General features: G+C 44.5%; 1 protein-coding gene across 1 annotated transcript in view; it reads right to left on the bottom strand.

Annotated features, from left to right (window-relative positions):
- Window positions 1-245: 245 nt before the first annotated feature.
- Window positions 246-19,847, bottom strand: part of LOC147708887 (uncharacterized) — a 178,018-nt gene continuing 158,416 nt past the window's right edge. Inside the window, exons 2-3 of the mRNA XM_086925799.1 lie at window positions 1,165-2,438; window positions 246-495 (exon numbers count right to left, since the gene is read on the bottom strand). Of these exons, the coding sequence (XP_086781925.1) occupies window positions 1,354-2,438 (1,085 nt within the window). The 3' untranslated portion in view covers window positions 246-495; window positions 1,165-1,353. The remainder of the gene's footprint in view (window positions 496-1,164; window positions 2,439-19,847) is intronic.

The raw sequence follows: 19,847 nt of genomic DNA, 5'->3' as shown, positions 1-19,847 counted from the left end.
ATATATGCTTTCAATATTGTAACACAGCAGCAGCTAACTAATGTTACTGCCAATAATCTCTATCACACCCTCCCTTTTCCCATATGTGAGGTCCTGTTTTGATTTAAGAGAAACTTTTTCATGGATGTTGCATGAATTGAATTGAAGAAGATTTATTTAGTATGAACATAAATACTTCATTTGTTTGCAAAATGTCTGTAATAGACTCTTACAAATAGCCCACATTAAAATAAATTATAAGAAACTGTCGTGTTCCGACAGTGTGGGCGACGGACAGTAGGGCGTTAGGACCCTGTGGGTCCTCAGACAGAGTGACCAGGCCACCGGACACCAGATCCGGTGACGACACAGGAAAGGGGACAGACAATGACTAGGACAGAGACGAGTAAGGACGTGCTGACTGGACGCTGTATAATATGAAAATAAAGGAGATGCCCGACTAACCTGTGTCCAGTGTTTTGGTGTGCCGCCCAGCCAACAGCATGAACACGACAACTGGCGACGAAGGGAGTGAACCGGACGTGTGCCCATCGGATGAAGAAAATGGGCGATCTTAATTCAGGAGCCCACCCTGGATCGCGTCGTGCAGAAAAGAAGAAAAAGTGCCCTGAAGAAATGCAGCAAAGCGGGAGCTCACCCCGACTGATGAGGAGAAGAAGACTGCTGGCTCCGGTAAGCGCCGTGTAGAAAGCGCGAAGTGAAAGGAAATTGGCGCGAGCTCTCGCGAGAGTCTCGGCGGCCATTTTGAAGTCAGGCGCGCGAACCAATCACCGTGAAGAAAAAGACGGCGGCCATCTTGGAGTCAGGCATCGCATTGATTAGACGCGAAGTCTCGCGAGAACGCCGGCGGCCATCTTAAGAACAGGCGCAGGAGCCAATGAAGTTAAAGGAAACGTCGGCGGCCATTTTATAGAGTCAGGCACAGCGCAAAGATCGAAGAAATAAAGGAAATAAAGGAAAAAGTGGATGAAACAAAGAACAGACAAAAACAAAGGGCACCAAAAGAGAATACAAAAGGCAAGAATACAAAGAAAGTGAAAAGAAAGAAGAAATAAGTGCCAGAAAGAGGCATATATAAGAAAAGAAAAGAGATATAAAGAAGAGGAGAAAACAAAGAAGTAAAATAAAGAGACAAATAAATTGCACAAGGAAAAAGAAGAGAACAAAAGGAAAAGGACAAAGATAGCCCAGAAGAGGACAAATAAATTAAAACAAAGGAAGAAAAAGGGACAAAAGAGCACAAAGGAAAAAAGGCAAAAAGAGACAAAAGAGAAAGGAAGATAAAGCAAGAGAACAAAAGAAGAAGAAGAAAAAGAGGAAATAAAAGAGAAACGAACAGATAAAGAAAGAAGGCTAAATAAATAAACCAGAGAAGGCTAAATAAAAGACAGAAAAGAGAAATAACACAGAAAGGAAAGGACATAAAGAAAAAGTAGAAAAGAAGAAAGAAGATAAAGAGTAAAGAAGAAAATAAAGAGGAAGAAAGAAGATAAAGAGAAAATATAGAGAAAAGAAGAAGAAAAGAAGAAAGAAGATAAAGAGAAAATATAGAGAAAAGAAGAAAGAAGATAAAGGGAAAAGAAGAAAATAAAGAGGCAGAAAGAAGATAAAGAGATAAGAAGAAAATAAAGAGAAAAGAAGAAGAAAAGAAGAGAGAAGATAGAGATAAGAAGAAAATAGAGAGAAAAGAGAAAGGAAGAAAGAGAAGAGGAAAATAGAGATAAAAGAGAAAAGAGGATAAAGAGAAAGGACAAAAGGAAAGCAGAAAAGAAGAAGAAAAGAAGGAAGAATAAAGACAAAAGAAAAGAAAACAAAAGGACGGACATAAAAATAAGAATAAGTTGCAGGAAGGATGCAAATATAAGAAAACAAGGAAATAAAGAAGAAGAAGACTAGGAAAGCCCAGAAGAGGCCGAATAAGAAAAGAAAAAAAAGGGACAAAAAAATAAATAAATAAATAAATAAAGGAAAAGCCAGAGATAAGGCCAAATAGAGGAAAGGACAGAAAAGAGAATTAACAAAGAAAAGAGGGACAAAGATCACCAAAGAAACAGAAAAGAGAAAAGGAGAACATAGAAGAAAAGAAAACAAAAGGAAAGACACAAAGACAAAGGAAATAAAATGGGTAAAAAGGAGCAACGTGAGAGGACTTTGGCGCAGGAGAAACAGCAGGAAAGGACAAAGACAAACAATGAGCAGAGCGGACAGGCGCCACCAAGGAAGATCAAGGCAAGAGACACTGCACGGCCAGGACCAGAGGTGGTGAGACAGAAAGAAACAATATCGATATTCAGACAACAGGTTCTCCAAAGATTCACTGGCGGTGACGAAAGTGAAAGGATCGATGATAATGGCTGTTTCCGACCGACAACAAACAACAAGGAAAAGATAGCGTTTCAAGGAGCTAAAGGCGGATGAAGAAGAAATGGCAGCGGCAACTGCAGCCACATAGAAGGAGAAAGATTGAGGACAAGGAAGCGATGGAGACACTAGATCACGAAGGACATTCAGTAAATAACAGAGACTCATTGAAGAGATGTAGAGTGACAAGTTCACTCTCTCTCTTTCTCTCTCTCTCTCTCTCTCTCTCTCTCTCTCTCTCTCTCTCTCTCTCTCTCTCTCTCTCTCTCTCTCTCTCTCTCTCTCTCTCTCTCTCTCTCTCTCTCTCTCTCTCTCTCTCTCTCTCTCGTTTCGTTCACCTCCATCAATATGACTGTGAATGAGGACTATGGTAAATGCGTCACGAACATTTGTTTGCAACAAGGGGGGAGATGTCGTGTTCCGACAGTGTGGGCGACGGACAGTAGGGCGTTAGGACCCTGTGGGTCCTCAGACAGAGTGACCAGGCCACCGGACACCAGATCCGGTGACGACACAGGAAAGGGGACAGACAATGACTAGGACAGAGACGAGTAAGGACGTGCTGACTGGACGCTGTATAATATGAAAATAAAGGAGATGCCCGACTAACCTGTGTCCAGTGTTTTGGTGTGCCGCCCAGCCAACAGCATGAACACGACACTATTTGAACCAATCTGGCTGTTCTCAGGGGGCTGATTGAAAGACTGGGGCCCTGCGCCAAATTCCACTGCCCATGCCTTAAAATGTCTTGGTGCAAAGTTCCCCACCCAGATTGTGGAGTATCCACAGTTGCAAATTTACCATTAATACGGAGTTTGTGAATAGCAACAAAATTGTAAACTTACACAAAAGTGTAAGTTTACCTTTGTGAATCAGGCCATTAATTTCCAAAGTATTATGAATTGAACATTGTTCTTATCACGACCATGGTCCTGTCTTCATTCGGAAAGATTTCGCACCATAATGTCCTACAATAATCTTCTGGTCTTAATCTGTCTCTTCACTGTGCTTTGTATCTACAAGTCTGCAACGTGGGTACTTGCCCTATCACTATTCATATCAGATCCACATATGATTACTTATTTCTGGCAGAAGCTCAAGACTGTTCCATTCTCTTTCACGGGCTCCCTACTTTACCTATGTCCTTTTTTTCAAAAGGGGCCATACCATTTAAAGTGAGCATTGCAAGTGCTAATTTAAGAGAGGTCTCTGCCACAGTTTTAGGCTGACTGCTGTTGAAGAATTGGGGCTGCACAGTTTTACCCCGCTTGACAGTGGTAAAAGGTTGTTTGTCACTGGAACTTTAAATGATGCTTCTGACTAGAAATGTATAAGGTTTGTTGACAAAACTGAAGAAATCAACAAAAAATAGCACAATCACATAGACAGAGCAACATAATCCCACAATTAAAGCATAGGAGGGCGAAGAACAAATAAAATAAGGCCCGCACCCAAAACAGCAACCATAGTATAACACAACATCATCACATTGCAAGAATAAATCACATAAACATAGCAGCATAAAAAAAAACATAACACATCACTAACACTGCACAATGTCACATAACAAATATGCAGAAAGGTTCTTGTCACACATTACCATCTCCTTTTTAACTGTGATAATAAAAGGTTCTTGGACCAAACGTTGCCCTAATTTACCACCAAGGACATGAAATATTGCCAGTCAAAAATGTTTTGCTCTGAGGCTGCTTGGTGGGCGTACATGGCTTTAGCACCATGATCATTGGCAGCAACTGCAGGCAATCAACAAATACATTAAATACACTTACTGAGGGGGCGCACATCATTTTGAGTTATGCCATTGACCACTGCTTATTTCATATAACTAATGTGCATGGTCTAACTATGGAGGCATTCATTATCACCATATATACAGCTTGTTTCATATTTGTGTACACAGTGTAGAGAGCAGGGCCGGACTTTGAAACGAAACTGGTCATGGCACACTGCTCGGCTGGCCCCCCTGCGGGGGCTGAGGGGGTGCCGCCGAGCTGTTTGCAAGGGCCAGTTTCGGCCGATTTAGTTACCGTGGCCCATATAGCCGGCCCCCAGTAACAAAAACACCTCCCAGGGACTCAAAACCGGCCCCCACCCTAGCGGCCCACTGGGGAAACGCGCGGTGCTAGCTATGGCCAGTCCGGCCCTGGCAGAGAGCCTCAGGAGCCACAGCTCGAGACACAACATACGGGCTGAGGAAAGAAGAAGGTCAGACCTCTGGGCACACCCGTGAGCGAAAGAAAGCCCGCGTTTTTACCAATATTTCCTCTTAGAATTGTCACGGCAGTATTAGCCCTACACGATGCATACCAATCATAAAGTTGGCCGCAACAAGAGTTCCTCTTGTGAATCCATTTAAGAGCTGATTGTTTACTATCTTTTTCTGTAAGTATAAAATTTTAATTACGCCGCTGACAGGAAGAGTGCGTGATACAGTGCTCCACATTTATCACTGGGAGAGGGCCAGTTGCAGAGCTGTTTGACTTTGGAGGGATCCTGATGCGCTTGCAATGTTGAGCAGCAGGTGCCACATTATTATGTACAGAAAAGCAATTAGGCAGCATATTGGATGAATGGGGAGTGCATTAATATTAGCAAGTACATTTGTCAGTGGTTTTGATGTGCGTCTTTTTCTTTTCTTTATGCAACATTAAGAATGTGGCTCCCATAAATTCTCCCCTTAAATTGCCATCTGTTCCCTTGTCAGGCAGTAGTGAGGTGGATAAAAGTTTTCTTGACAAAACAAAAGGGATTTATTTCATTTGCAAGAAAAATGTCAAAAGACAAAATCCAGTTGGAATTAAGATATTGTTGGTGACTAGTTTTAAGTACAAAGCTTTGCGAGGGGAATTCATTGTTGCAGATTCCGATGCTTTCGATGTGACTATCTATATCTTTGGCAAGCTTTAAATTAATAAAAAGCTCATGAAAATGACACTGTAAAGTGATTATTTCCTATTGCACCAGATCTGTCATTTTATGAACAAAATGTTCCTCTCAAACAAGTGTCTAAAAAAAAAAATACTAAAGCCATGATAATTAGTGTGCAGTCGGAGTCGAAGCAAATGTGTGCTTTGAGGTTCTAGACATTTTTGAATGATTTACAAAAAGTATAGTATTTTATAGAAAATTAAAACATGATTTTGTCGTTATTACCTTATTCAATGCCTGAGTGGAGGGAGTCGAGCCACAAAAAAATGGCAAACCTCGGGCACGAGGTTTATGCCAACTCATGCTCGAGTACACAACTTCAATCTTGAGGCACAAAAAACACAGGCGTACTCGAGGCAATGTAACCATTTTTTCAACGTTTTCTGAGGTATAACTATGTCATAAAACGCTTCGACTGCTGATGCCAACAGTGCGAAAATTTCCGTCCGAAGGTTAGGATTTTTTTTTAAACATCACAATATCAGGATCAAGATGATTTTTATTTTTATTTTTCGTCCTTCACATTGAAAATACATTTCCACGCTAAGTTTCCTCTTCCTTAGGCCCAATGAAATATTCAGTTTTGTTCTTCTCTGTTCTATTCAACTTGGTTCATTTAACCTGGACTCACCCACACAGAAGGTCTGTTGAGAATTCAGGATGACTGAGCATGTGTGGAAAGCTTTAGTTGAGCTATTACTGGACAGATAAAAACACAACTACAAAAGATCAATAAGTCTTGCCTTAAGTGTTCTGCAGAGAATAATAATGATGTTTCCTTTTTAGGTCTCACCCACAGACAGCTGTGTATGTCTGTCAGAGATCTCAAGTTATTAGTCCACTACTACATCCAAACAGCAAACACATATAGTGCAGAGACAGCACAGCTGCTTGTACTTTTGACTTTACCAACGTTTGTTGATCTACATTACAAGCATTGGCAAAGTTAATAACCTCACTTGACCATCTACAATGAAAAAAAAAAAAAATTCAAGATGGATGCAAAGCTTTCACGCACATAGACGACGGCCATCTTATAATGGCTTTCCTAAGCTTCTTGAAAACCATTGCAAGAGGGCCGCCAAGCTTGTGCATGGATGCATTGTGAAGGACTGGGTTCTTTAAGACCCAGCGGTGCCAGGGCACAACACCTGAAACCTTTGTGGGTAACCTGCTCCGGCGTACGAATCACAGAGACACGGGACACTTCCTTCGGCGTCAAAGATTCAAGGTTTATTTGCTGCAGGGAACACAGATATCACCACAAGTACAACTCGTGCAACTTGGGGAGACTGCTTCAAATTGGTTCTGTGGATCGCTCCTTTTATACAGTTTTTACCCATAGGACAACATGGTACACAAAGGTTTACAACCCGGTTCCCACCATTATCCCCCAGAGGGGTCGCTTTGGTCACTTTGATACACATAAGGTCCGGAACATAAGTGCGGAAACATTTGGCGGTTCCCAACTGTAAAAACCCATCTTCCCAACATTAGTGCATTCCAATCGGCAGTAAAACAGATCGAAATAGGAACAAAGACAGGCGCAGAGGAAGACGGAGACAGTGGGGAGATCGGAAAGGGTGTAAAAGGGGAGGTATCGGGAAACACGAGATACAGGCATCAAAGGGACGTGCCTAATGAGATGCACGGCTGAGACAATAAACCGGCACGGCAAGATGAGCCTCGAGCGGGGCCATCTGCCTTACAGTATCATCCCCCTCGTCATAAAGACACTTACAAAGGACATGTGTCTTCCGCAAATCTCTTGGGAATCCCAGGGTCGCGAAGCGGACAGCGTCCGTTCGCTGGCTACTTGAGGGCAAGAGACAAAATGGATGCCGTATCTAAGATGGAACCCGTGGGTACAGATGAAAAACCCACATAACAAACGAACGGTTTAAGTTAGCACAGCGAAACTGCGCATACTTACTAAACTCGTCATTTGCGGTTCATAGATACCAGACTCGACCATATTCGTGCGAGTCGAAAACACCACTTACAATTGTCACGGAACCTCAGACGCTCCTTTTGCCCTCATGTAGGCAAGCACTAGTCGGAATCATATTCGATATTCATCAGACCATCGAGATGTTGCTGTAGCATAGCTCTGTCCAACCGAGTCCCCTTGGTAACAGGTGGCTGTCTCATACACGTTGTAGCACAGAGGCTACATAAGGCAGGACCGCACTGCACACAAAGGCAACATGTGAACAGGAACACCACAACAACTCCGATGATCATCAGAATCTTCCAACCCCAAGTCGACATCAGGCCCCAAAACCATCCAAGTAGCGTCCAATCCCCTACATCCACGTGTACGGATTCGGAGATCTTATGCAACTTTGAGATGGCTTGATAGACAGTCGGAGCATTATCTGGAATGAAAATGCAGCAGCTCGAATGGATCACCTTACATACCCCACCTCGATCTGCTAAGATGACATCTAAAACCATACGGTTTTGTAACGTCATAAGCCTATCCGCCTGAAGTTCAGTGGTGATATTACCAAGGGCACTGGCAGTAATATTAGCTGTCGATTCTACCACTCGAGTCAACTGTCTCAGGTTCCTACTATTAACCATAGGTCCCCAAAACGGGAGGAAACCCTTGAAAAAGTCTCCTGCCTCTTGACCGGCAGTGTCCTCTTCGCTAATTACGCCTCTCACAACTCTAGTCTTATGATAATCGGCCTCTACAGTGAACGTCGGAGGCAACAGATTTGCAATGAAACATGAGCCCATGAAGTCAGCGGGCAACCATGCGTATGCACGATCATGGCAGATAAAGTATGTACCCTTGGCAGCCAGAAACACAGGGGACGAGACCATCGGCAGAATGTAATTTTCAGTGCAAGCACTCGCTCCAAGTTGGGCTTGCGATCTTCGGCCACGACCTATGAGACAAAAATTACCAATGTGGGGCACGACCCATATCGGAGGCGAGCTTTTAAGCTGCTTTTCACTGGTGAACACACTATATTCGCCTCTACTTAGGACCCTATAGGCTTGTACCTCTTCTTCGGGAATAAGCGAGGGATCATAGATATCGCTATCTAAATCCTCTATTGCTATCGACAAAGGTTTTTGATACGAGGTAGGACCAGAGTAGGGGGAACGTGGTTCTCGAATGGGGTGGAAACCCAGTGCGCTTCGAAACATTGTCTGAAATGCTCGGGCAGACCCTTGGGAACTATACGGTAACACCAGATATGGAATTCCCTTCTCCGTAGTATGTGGCATCAACCCACACACCCAACAATTTGTAGTGTTAACCACTAACTGATGCTGATGAAGGAGCTGAATAAAGGAATTATTGCGGAATTCTGCACGTCTAGCCTGTTCGTGTTCAGGTAAGATGTGAAAGGAATGAGGAGAAGCAGTGGAGGTAAGTTTAGGGTCAGGGGTAGGAGTAGGTGTAGCAGAAGGTAAGAAGTAAAACATCGTGTAATACACCCCACCCGCCAATAATGCAGAAGCAGTCAAGAACAATACGAATATTTGGAATATAAAACATTTGGTGCGACTGAGTTGCTGCAGCTTGAATCTATGAGCCTGAGCTCCTTCCAAATCCATCAACTTCGAGAATGCCATTCCCTATGACCGTCCGCAACGTTTCTTGACGCACTTCGTTCTGTGTAGCAATAGTCAATCCCTAGGAGTTCCCAGGAACCGACGGTCTTTAACCTAGCGTCAAGACCTACTATCCAGAAGGAAGTACGCGCGCGGCCCTACGGCCTTTAATGCACAATATATATGTATGCAAAACAATGTCTCTCGGCTGTGGAAGCAAAAAGTATAAGGAATAAAGCTCAATGTATATATACAGGAATAATCACAATAATATGAATGTTCAAAACTGATCACGGAAAACGGGATAATGCAGTTGTCAATACAGCAAAGCAGGATCTTTTATTAGTCTTTAGTGCTAGATCGCAAAAAGTATCGGGTTTTCCCAGGACGTGTCTGTTCGTCAAACAAAGGATCCGTTGAAGGGACAGCGTCCTGTTGATCAGCTGAATGTTCTGGTCTTGAGTCTTTTGATGACAATTGTTCAACAGTGTCTCTCTGCTGCACTGAGGATTCTCCGACAGGTTGTGCGTCGCTGAAAGGTACAAACGCCGGCAATCCTTCGGTTTCAGTTGATGCAATGCCTTTCCTCACCCACGAGTCTGCTGGCAACGGGATGGGGACTTTCTTCGTGTGGGTGGCGTGCACCCAATTCTTCCGCCCCTCAAGACGAACTGCAGTTCTCGTGGCAAGGAGGACCTGGTAGGGTCCGGTGAACCTCGGGTCCAAGTTGTTCTTGCGCGAAAAGTTCCGCGTCACCACCCAATCTCCGGGCTGGAGCTGGTGGCCTGGACCCTCCGTCCGTGTCGGCAATGCTTCGTGAACCTGTTGGTGAATTAACCTCAGTTTAGCAGTCAAGTCATGAAGATAATCGATCAACATTGGATACTCAAGATCACAAAAAATACCTGGCCTAGGAACCCCCCAAACATTCGCAGGACGACCGAACACTATTTCATAGGGACTAAGCCCTACTCGGGAGTGTACAGTCGCCCTAGTTGACAGTAATGCTAAAGGTAAAGCGTCAGGCCACGAAAGACCAGTCGTAGCCTGAATCTTCGCTAGCTTTAGTTTAAGGGTGCCGTTATACCCTTCAACCAAACCAGCTGACTGGGGATGATTGGCGCTGTGGAATTTCTGATTAATTCCAAGGCCCTTACACACACTCTTCATCACACTACCCACAAACTCACTTCCGTTATCTGACCACACAACTCTAGGCATTCCATACCGAGGAAAATATTCCTTCAGTAGGATTTTCGCAGTAGACAAAGCAGTATTGTCTTTGAGAGGATAAGCCTCGATCCATCGGGAGAATGCGCAAACCACAACTAAGACGTATTTCAGGTTATTGCATCGCTCCATATGGATGAAGTCCAATTGGATCACCTCAAAGGGACATGAAGGGGGAGCAAAACTGCCAGGAGGAGTTGGGGTTCCTTTGCCAGGATTGTACATCATGCACACCATACAATTCTTCACCAGACGTTCAGCACATTTCGTGATACCATCATTCTTCCATACAGGAGACAACAACTTACAAATACCTTTCGTGCTAATATGTGCTAACCCATGCGCCATTGTCACAACGGCCAGCACATATGCATCCGGTAACATCCATCTTTTCTGATCAGACAAATCAATCCAACAACCATTCGCATCCAACTTTCCCGTACTTTCTTTCCACTTCGTCTTTTCAGCCTCGGTGGCCTCATTCTGAATTGCCTTTACACTCTCGATAGTGTCCTCACACATGCTCGATTCTGTAGGCCACCTAACTGAACTCGTCACATACATTCGAGTGCTAAGGTTCCGGGCAGTCTCCTTAGCAGTCTCATCCGCAAACGCATTACCACGACCAACATCATCCGTCACCTTACGATGCGCACTACATTTAACAATCGCTACTTGTTTAGGCAACGTCAGTGCATCCAAAAGATCATTCACAAGCTGGCCATGCTGAATCTTCGTACCATGCGACGTCAAGAAACCTCTCTCTCTCCACAATCGTCCAAAACTATGTGCGACACCAAATGCATATTGGCTGTCGGTAAACACATTCACACGTTTCCCTTTCGCTAACACACACGCTCTAGTGAGAGCGATCAGCTCTGCAGCTTGGGCAGAATTCTGATTTAATCTTGCAGTCTCAACAACAGTATTCAACGTTACAACAGCATACGCAGTAGTCACATCGCCATTCGGCAACTTAAAACATGACCCATCCACATACAGTGTACCATCCGGATCTTCCAATGGAGTGTTTTTAAGGTCCACTCGACCTTTTGTTTCTTCTTCTGTCCTCAAGTAACAATCATGTTCTGCTACTTCGTCTGACTCTGTGCTAATTGGTAACAAAGTTGCCGGGTTAAGAACATTACAACGTTTTATTTGAATGTGGCTTGCCAACAGCGTCAACTCGTACCCAGACAACCTTGCACTCGTCAAGTGCTGAGTTTTCGTCCGATTCAAAAGAGTATCGACTGCATGCGGAACCATCACCGTAAGCATATTATCCATGACCAATCCGGCTGATTGTCGGATGGAGACCGCGGCTGCCGCTGTTGCTCTCAAACAACTCGGCAATGCTCTAGCTACCGGGTCCAAGGTCGAGGAAAAATATGCACATGGACGCTGCTTACCACCAAAAGGTTGCGTTAAGACACTCAAAGCACAACCTTCTCTCTCGTGAACATATAATGTAAACGGCTTGCTATAGTCAGGAGTACCTAACACAGGAGCCGAACATAATGAATCACGCAGTTCAGAAAAACTGTTCTGACATTCTTCCGTCCATGGTAAAGGAGTTGAAACATCCTTGCACGTGAGCGCCACTAATGGTTTCGCTAGCAATGAAAAATTAGGAATCCATTGCCTGCAGTACGACGTGATACCTAGAAAGGCACGCACATCTCTTTGGGTTGTTGGCACAGCCATGCGCGCAATTGCTGCAATTCTCTCTGGGGTCAACCTCCTTCCCTCCTTTGACAATAAGTGACCTAGATAGGTTACTTCTTGACAACAATATTGGAGTTTAGAAGGGGACACCTTATGATTCAACTCACAGAGATGTTGCAGCAACGACACCGTAGCAATTTTGCAAATGTCCTGAGTATCAGCAGCCACCAATAAGTCGTCGACGTATTGGATTAAGGCCGCACCGACCGGCAACCTAAACGCAACCAGTTGACCCTTCAAGGCTTGACTGTAAATCGATGGACTTTCACAGTAGCCCTGAGGAGCGCGTTTGAACCGGAAGCTGCGTCCACCAAGAGAGAAACCGAAAAGGTCTCTGCTCTCCTCGGCAATCGGGATGCTGAAAAACGCATTTTTCAAGTCAATCACCGAAAACCACGATGCAGAAGCTGGAATCAGAGTCAGTAGCGCCGTGATGTCAGGCACAACGGGGAATTGAGGAACCACAATTTTATTCACCTCCCGTAAATCGATAACAAAGCGATAAACAGGCGGTTTTGAAGGATCTGTACGTTTAAGAATGGGCAGTACAGGGCTGTTGCACACGTTTCCCCGAGTCTCTTCAATAACATCTTTCTCGATCAGATCATAAATGATCGCTAACAGTGCTCGTTCACCATCAAGGGAGATACGATATTGGGGAATACGTGGCAACCGCACATTAGATTTCAACTGAACAACATAAGGGGAGATATCAAGTAGGCCCACATCGTTGGGACCTGTCGCCCACAAAGACGCAGGAAGAGAACTCAATTCCGGTGGAAGCTTATCGAGAGACAAGTACATGGGAGAGACAACCCTCTCTCCCAACGTAAGCTTTACACCCGCAGGAGAACAATACAAAGTTGCATACAAACGTTTAAGCAAATCCAGGCCCAAAAGATTTTCACCACAACCCGTAGTCAAAATTAACGGAGCTCGGAGCTCACGTGGATTGCTAACAGGGGCGCCAGAGAATCCAACGGAAACATTTGTTAAGCCAGACAAAGGTGCGCCAGGGAGTTTCGAATGCTTAATGGAACTTTTCGCTGCACTAGTGTCCAACAGAAAAGGCTCAACGACGCCCGATGTAGCAACTGCGACGTAAGGCCCTCTCTGATCAACCGGAACTGATACCACTCCCTCTCCTTGTCTTTGGCTGTCCTAGTAATTACTGTCGTCAGTTCCCTGATCGACGTAATAATAGTCTACATTGTACTGCGCAGATCGTCCTTGCGACGATCCACGTTGATCAAAACAATTATCGGAATTCGATGAGTTATCTGAACGATCGTTCTGAGCACCACGACCTCTACCACGTGGTGCCTGCTGCGAACCACCACGACCTCCTCTCGATGAGTTACCACTATTACGTTCGTTTAGAACAGGACAATTGAATTTAATGTGACCCTCTTGTCTACAATAAGCACATTGATTGTACCCTAACGAGGATCTTTGGGAAGAGGAGTCATTACGAGTTTGGGATCGGTTCGATTGCGGCTGCGATCTATTTTGTTGCGAATTATTCTGATTCGAACGTGGAGGATACGCTTGCTGAAGCAGCACTTTAGTTTTAAGCTCTTTCGTCTTTTTATCAGCACGGTCGCTCTCCTCTTTCTCTCTATTCTCATAATATTGTGCCGTAGCCAATATCTGAGCTGAGGTAGAAACGGCCCATGCACTTTCTGAATTCTTTAATTTATTGCTCAAATCGGGCAGTAAGTTTGAAACAAATTTATCCACGAACAACCTTTGACCACCCTCAGTGCTCATATCCTGACCACTATGGTCAATGAATGCCTCCTCGAACCTCGTAAAGAAGTCGGAAACACTCTTGTCCTTCTTTTGCTTACAAGCTGACAATTTGTCCCAGTTCACCCTCATAGCTGGCATAAGAGTTTTCATTAATGTTATAATTCTTTGAGGAAGATCAACAATCAGCTGGTCGGGTTTAGCAGCTGCCGTTTGTCCGGCATCTGCCGCTACAATGGCAGCCCAAGCACCACCTAATTCATTCGGATGGTTTTCATGACGAATCTTAGCCCATACCGGTTGCGGTACGACATTGCCAAACAACATATCGATATCGGCAAGATTCATTACCGTAGCATCTACGAGCTGCGATAATTCTTTGTAATACCCTGTAGGATTTTTGCGTGGGTCAGGCAAAGATTGTTTCACCTGTAACACTTCCGAGCGTTTCCATGGGAGATGTATCCATATTCTCTGGAAATGCCCCACTGTCGTCGGAGGAGCGGCATTAGGATTAGGTGGTATCCAAACCGGTGGAACTTCTCGCATAGGAAATTGACCAGACTCGTCTGGCTGTCTTTCAATATCCTCAACAAACAAGGCTTGAGGTATAGGAGTGGGACGAAAAGATAGCAACCGTTCAACGGCTCGTCGAACGTTGGTATCCACTATCAGTCCAGCCGAAAACTGAAGCTGTAAATCAGACAACGCGGTCAGCACCTCGTCAGGTGCGTCGGCCAATATCTGATCACGAAGGACCTTGCACATTTCCTCGAACACAAATCTCTGGGTTGGTATATTGAACTGACAAAACGTGTCGAGTACAACACGTGGTGGATTTCTAAGGGGGTGCGTCATCCAACCCATCGCCATATTATATAGCGAAGCACGTTCCCTATTACCTGGAAGCTGACTACGTCTCTGAGGACCATCTGAACCAGCGGACCCAAGAACAGGTCCGAGCGAATGAAAGAAGCTAGCCGCAAGAGGAGAATTACGACTACGAGTAGAGGGAGAAGTATAGGACACAGGACTAACAAGTGAAGGAGTAGAAACAGAAACAACAGCAGGGGTTAATAGAGCAGGAGCAGTAGCGGGAGCAGGAGTATGTGGAAGCGGAGGAGCAGTAGGAATAGCAACAGACGAAGGAGCAGGAACAGTCGGAAGAACGGGTGCAGGTTGAGGAACAGGCGGAGGAAGAATAGGTGCAGGAACAGGTACAGGGGGAATCACAGGAGCTGCGGTACCCTGTACGTACGGAGGTGGCGATTTCATAAGATAGGACATTAAAGGATCCTCAACTGACTCATCCTTCTTTTCCGACTCCGTAGGCAAAGCAGGATAGCACTTATCTATAGTCATACGCTGTAATCTGTCAAACACTTCCTTTTCCCTAACCTCCTTATCATGCTGGAACTGCTCTGCTTTCTTTACAATGGTACCAGCGCTATCTCTCTGATTTCGCTTAGTCTGTCTGATTTCTTTCTGTCGGGCTTCTTTACGCCACAACCGAAAGGCATCAAACATGGCCGGCCTTGACTTTTTCGCGAACAATTTAACCTCTAGATTATCTAAGATCGGGGCCTCGAAGCTACCATGTGGTGGCCAGCGAAGGTCACCGTCCTTCTTTGTGTATTTGATCCAGTATTCATTAAAAGTAATCGGGCCTAGCCCATGTTTGCTGTACAGTTCATAAGTGGGAGTTCCAACCGGAGGTATCGGACACGAGTCCTCCAGTCGGGAATCCGTACCACAAGGTCTGAAACAACTAAACAAAGTACTGCGACCAGGCATCTTGCACACTAGCCGAGTTTCACAAACTTCAAGGGTTACGGGATTTACCAAGTCCCAGCAAAGAACAAAACCCTCGGTTTTTGGCGGCTGCAGTCGTCAAACAACACAACAAAGTACCAAGAACTACAAATGCAATGGAACCATGCAACCACTAAGTAACCACAACCAAGAACTCTGGGAGCGACCCACAAATACTTAACTCAAAGATCGATGGCGTCTCCAGGAAGGCCCGTCAATCGTCTCGCTATACCAAGGTCTACGCCAGGCGCCAAAACAGGTCTACAGTCAGGGCAGCAGTCCGTCGCAGCCGTCAGGAGGCGGGAATCTTCGCGGGAAAAGTCTTCGGGCCACTTATTTCGACAACAGGATCGATGAAGCGGAGTGCACCTTCCCTCGGAGATTTCACACGAAGTTCCTCACGATCGTCGGGCTTGGACCGGTACCACTGATGCAGCCCCACGTTGGGCGCCAACTGAAGGACTGGGTTCTTTAAGACCCAGCGGTGCCAGGGCACAACACCTGAAACCTTCGTGGGTAACCTGCTCCGGCGTACGAATCACAGAGACACGGGACACTTCCTTCGGCGTCAAAGATTCAAGGTTTATTTGCTGCAGGGAACACAGATATCACGACAAGTACAACTCGTGCAACTTGGGGAGACTGCTTCAAATTGGTTCTGTGGATCGCTCCTTTTATACAGTTTTTACCCATAGGACAACATGGTACACAAAGGTTTACAACCCGGTTCCCACCATTATCCCCCAGAGGGGTCGCTTTGGTCACTTTGATACACATAAGGTCCGGAACATAAGTGCGGAAACATTTGGCGGTTCCCAACTGTAAAAACCCATCTTCCCAACATTAGTGCATTCCAATCGGCAGTAAAACAGATCGAAATAGGAACAAAGACAGGTGCAGAGGAAGACGGAGACAGTGGGGAGATCGGAAAGGGTGTAAAAGGGGAGGTATCGGGAAACACGAGATACAGGCATCAAAGGGACGTGCCTAATGAGATGCACGGCTGAGACAATAAACCGGCACGGCAAGATGAGCCTCGAGCGGGGCCATCTGCCTTACAGTATCATCCCCCTCGTCATAAAGACACTTACAAAGGACATGTGTCTTTCGCAAATCTCTTGGGAATCCCAGGGTCGCGAAGCGGACAGCGTCCGTTCGCTGGCTACTTGAGGGCAAGAGACAAAATGGATGCCGTATCTAAGATGGAACCCGTGGGTACAGATGAAAAACCCACATAACAAACGAACGGTTTAAGTTAGCACAGCGAAACTGCGCATACTTACTAAACTCGTCATTTGCGGTTCATAGATACCAGACTCGACCATATTCGTGCGAGTCGAAAACACCACTTACAATTGTCACGGAACCTCAATTGGAACCATTGTTTAATGTTTTTTCATAAAGCTTAAGAGCATAATGACTGCCATGCATGCACATGCTTGCATAGTGGTCATTTAAAAAAAACAAATTCATGAAGCAAAGGAAAAACATTACAATCTGACTATTGTGCATGTGCATGCATGCTTGGCAACTATTTAGGAAAAGATCGATATTGGCAAACCAATAGACCACGCTTGGCATGAAGAGCGACACCCATTGACTTTACTAATGTTTGTTTTGATTAAGAGTCCCACATTGTTGAACCTTGGGCTAAAAATAGCTTAATTAATTAATTAAATGACAGGATAATGAAAAGTATCTTAGCATTTATTTTTGAGAATGAAACAGAAATTCCAAGCTAAAAACCTTTGAGAATTACATTGAAATGAATAAAACAGGCAATTTTAGATCTAAAGTGTTTTTTGTACTGGGAGTCAGTGCTAGGCTTTGGGTCTGATTCACAAAGCTTTTGCTAGGGGTACGTGTTACTTACTTTTGTACTACTCCTGGCTTACTTTTTGAAAGAAAATGCTTCGGTTTGCATGATCAACTCAATTTTTTGGGGGCTGATACTGTTGGGTTCTGGACTCTACTTTGGGACCCTGCTAACCATACCCCAGTACATTTGCTCTGGCCCCTAAAACTGTTAAATTGGTTAAAAATCCTAATTGATTTATGTAACTTACAGATAAGTCGATAGTATATGGTGCCCAGTGTACCCAGGGCCACTGCAATAAATGTGACTACTGGACTGCAGCACCTATTGTCTCCCCACTAAAGAGATGATGCAAAGCACATCTTCAGGCCTGCCCTTGTAGCCTGAGTGTGCAGTTTTGCATCTGTACATTCAACTTGGCAATATAACCCTTTGCCAGACCTAAAAAAATATTTTTAGTACTTATAAGTCACCGTTAAGGTAGGCCCTAAAAGACCATAGGGCAGAGTGGATGGTATTTAAACTGTAGGACATATGTACTTACGTTTTACATATCCTGACAGTGAAAAATCTCTAAAGTAATTTTTCATTGGGGGCAAAGCTAGCCCTCCCTTAGAAAAGCACTTAGATTCATTATAACACCTTATATTGCATAACGTCAGGTTTAGAAGAGGTAGAACCACGATTGAAATACTCATATTAATAGTAATTTATAATGCAATCTCATAATCAAGTTGGATAAATTACTATTTTGCAAATACCATTTTTAAAAAGATATAATTTTCTTGCCTAAAGTCTCTAGTAGCTTTTTCAGAGTAAATCCCCAGCTGTCACCTAGCACCTGCTGCAGATGTGAATAACTGCTAGGAAAGGGAACAAAAGGAACTTGCCAAGGATGAGGTGTGAAAGCCTCCTAAAATGTTGGCCTGGGGTAGGTGCCCACCAAATGCACAAGCGTTTAAGGGGCATCCACTGTCACAGGAAGATTTAACGTACACCTAGGCCTGCCCCAGCCATTGTCCAGGTAGACAGAATGGCACCAATCCCAATGGGAGAAAACCTGTTCCAGAATTGGTCTGTAGAGAGAGTTCCTTATTTCTCCAGGACATACCTCAGGGGTGTGCCCAAGCTCTGAACGAAGGAAGAAAGATTGGTGCTATAGTGGCTTGAGGTAGAGATGGTCACTGTGGGATAGATTGAAGTAAAACAAACACTAAGTTCTGCAAATGTGTGTAGAATGCCCTTGGGATTTTTTACCTCATTAGTTAAGGAGTGATAAGGAGTTTCCACCTCCCACAAGCAGGCATTGGGCATAAAAGTGGCACCCCCAGTACCCACTTCATAACACTTTTGGACCTGTGGAATAGATTAGCAGGACTTCACCAGTTGTGTATCCTGTGAAGAGAACCCCCAAGGGTTGCACTTGCGCCCCACTTGCACCCAGACAGAAGACTGGACTCCAAGGGCTAGTTGTCTAGCTTCCTGTTCAGCTCCAGAAACCTAGAAGCTGCAAGAAGCCCAAATCTCTGCTGAGCCCAGGCTACAAATGTCAACTGTATTTGCCCTGCACCCTGATAGTAGTTCTGGGAGACTGAATACCAACCACCACGTGGTGCCCAAAAGGTCCTGGACTCTTGGATGGTGTTAGGGTGTACTCTTTCCCCCTCCAACATTTTAGGACTGGGCACTTAGAAACTTTTTTTTAACTTTCTACGAAAAGTGCCAGAGGCTACCACCAGAATGTTGGCAAGCTTCAGCATCTGACATTAAAACTCAGGTTGGACTCAACATTATGGTTTGCCCCGCTGAAATGATTTTAACATAGAGGACTTCACTGGGACCAATGCTGAGAAGCAAACCAACAATGACTACGCCTTCCCGGGCTGCGACTTCAGACCTTGTCCACTCTGAGTTTTGCCTTCTTTGACGTTGAAAGCCTCAAACTTGCCACTAGAGCTGAGACCCCTACCGAGGTCCTATACTTCACCTGGCAGCCGTCAATGAGTCCCTCTTCAGATCCAGCAGAAGACCTAATTCTTTTGAAAAAGGACTACTTGAGAAGGTACATTTTCCACCAGGACGAACCTGGTCACTGTATGTGACTCACAATCCATTGCGGTCAGCTTTATCCTTTGACTTTGACCAGGTCTAGCTCAACTAGATACCCGTGGTTGACGCGTTGCACTTTTAGCACTAGAAAAATGTAAAAGTTTGAAAAATCCCATCTCCACTTCCCTAAGTCAGAATATTCACATTTTTCTGTATATTTGTTTCTGTGTCTATTTGTTCAATCACATTTACTGAAATTAAAATGAACATTTATTAAAATGTATTCTATTTTTATATATTGGATTGTGATTTTAAAATTTGCTGTGTTTTCTAATGTTTATCTTTTTGATACTGATAAATGATTTACATATTTCTCCTACATTAAGCCTGTCTGTTCTGTGTTGCAGATACCAAGGGCTGAGCTCCTGGTTTAAATTATTGAGACCTAAGTGGTCCTGGTAAGGAACAGTGCTAGTATTATTTGACGAGGATATCTAACCAAATCAAATAAGTATCCACTTTCTCACACTCTTGATTTCCACAAGCAAATCAGGAGTATTCCATACTGACGCTTGGCTTACTC

The sequence above is a fragment of the Lissotriton vulgaris genome, chromosome 6, assembly GCF_964263255.1.
Source record: "Lissotriton vulgaris chromosome 6, aLisVul1.2, whole genome shotgun sequence".
In the NCBI taxonomy this organism is placed as follows: Eukaryota; Metazoa; Chordata; class Amphibia; order Caudata; family Salamandridae; genus Lissotriton; species Lissotriton vulgaris.
This window is presented reverse-complemented; position numbering and strand designations above follow the sequence as displayed.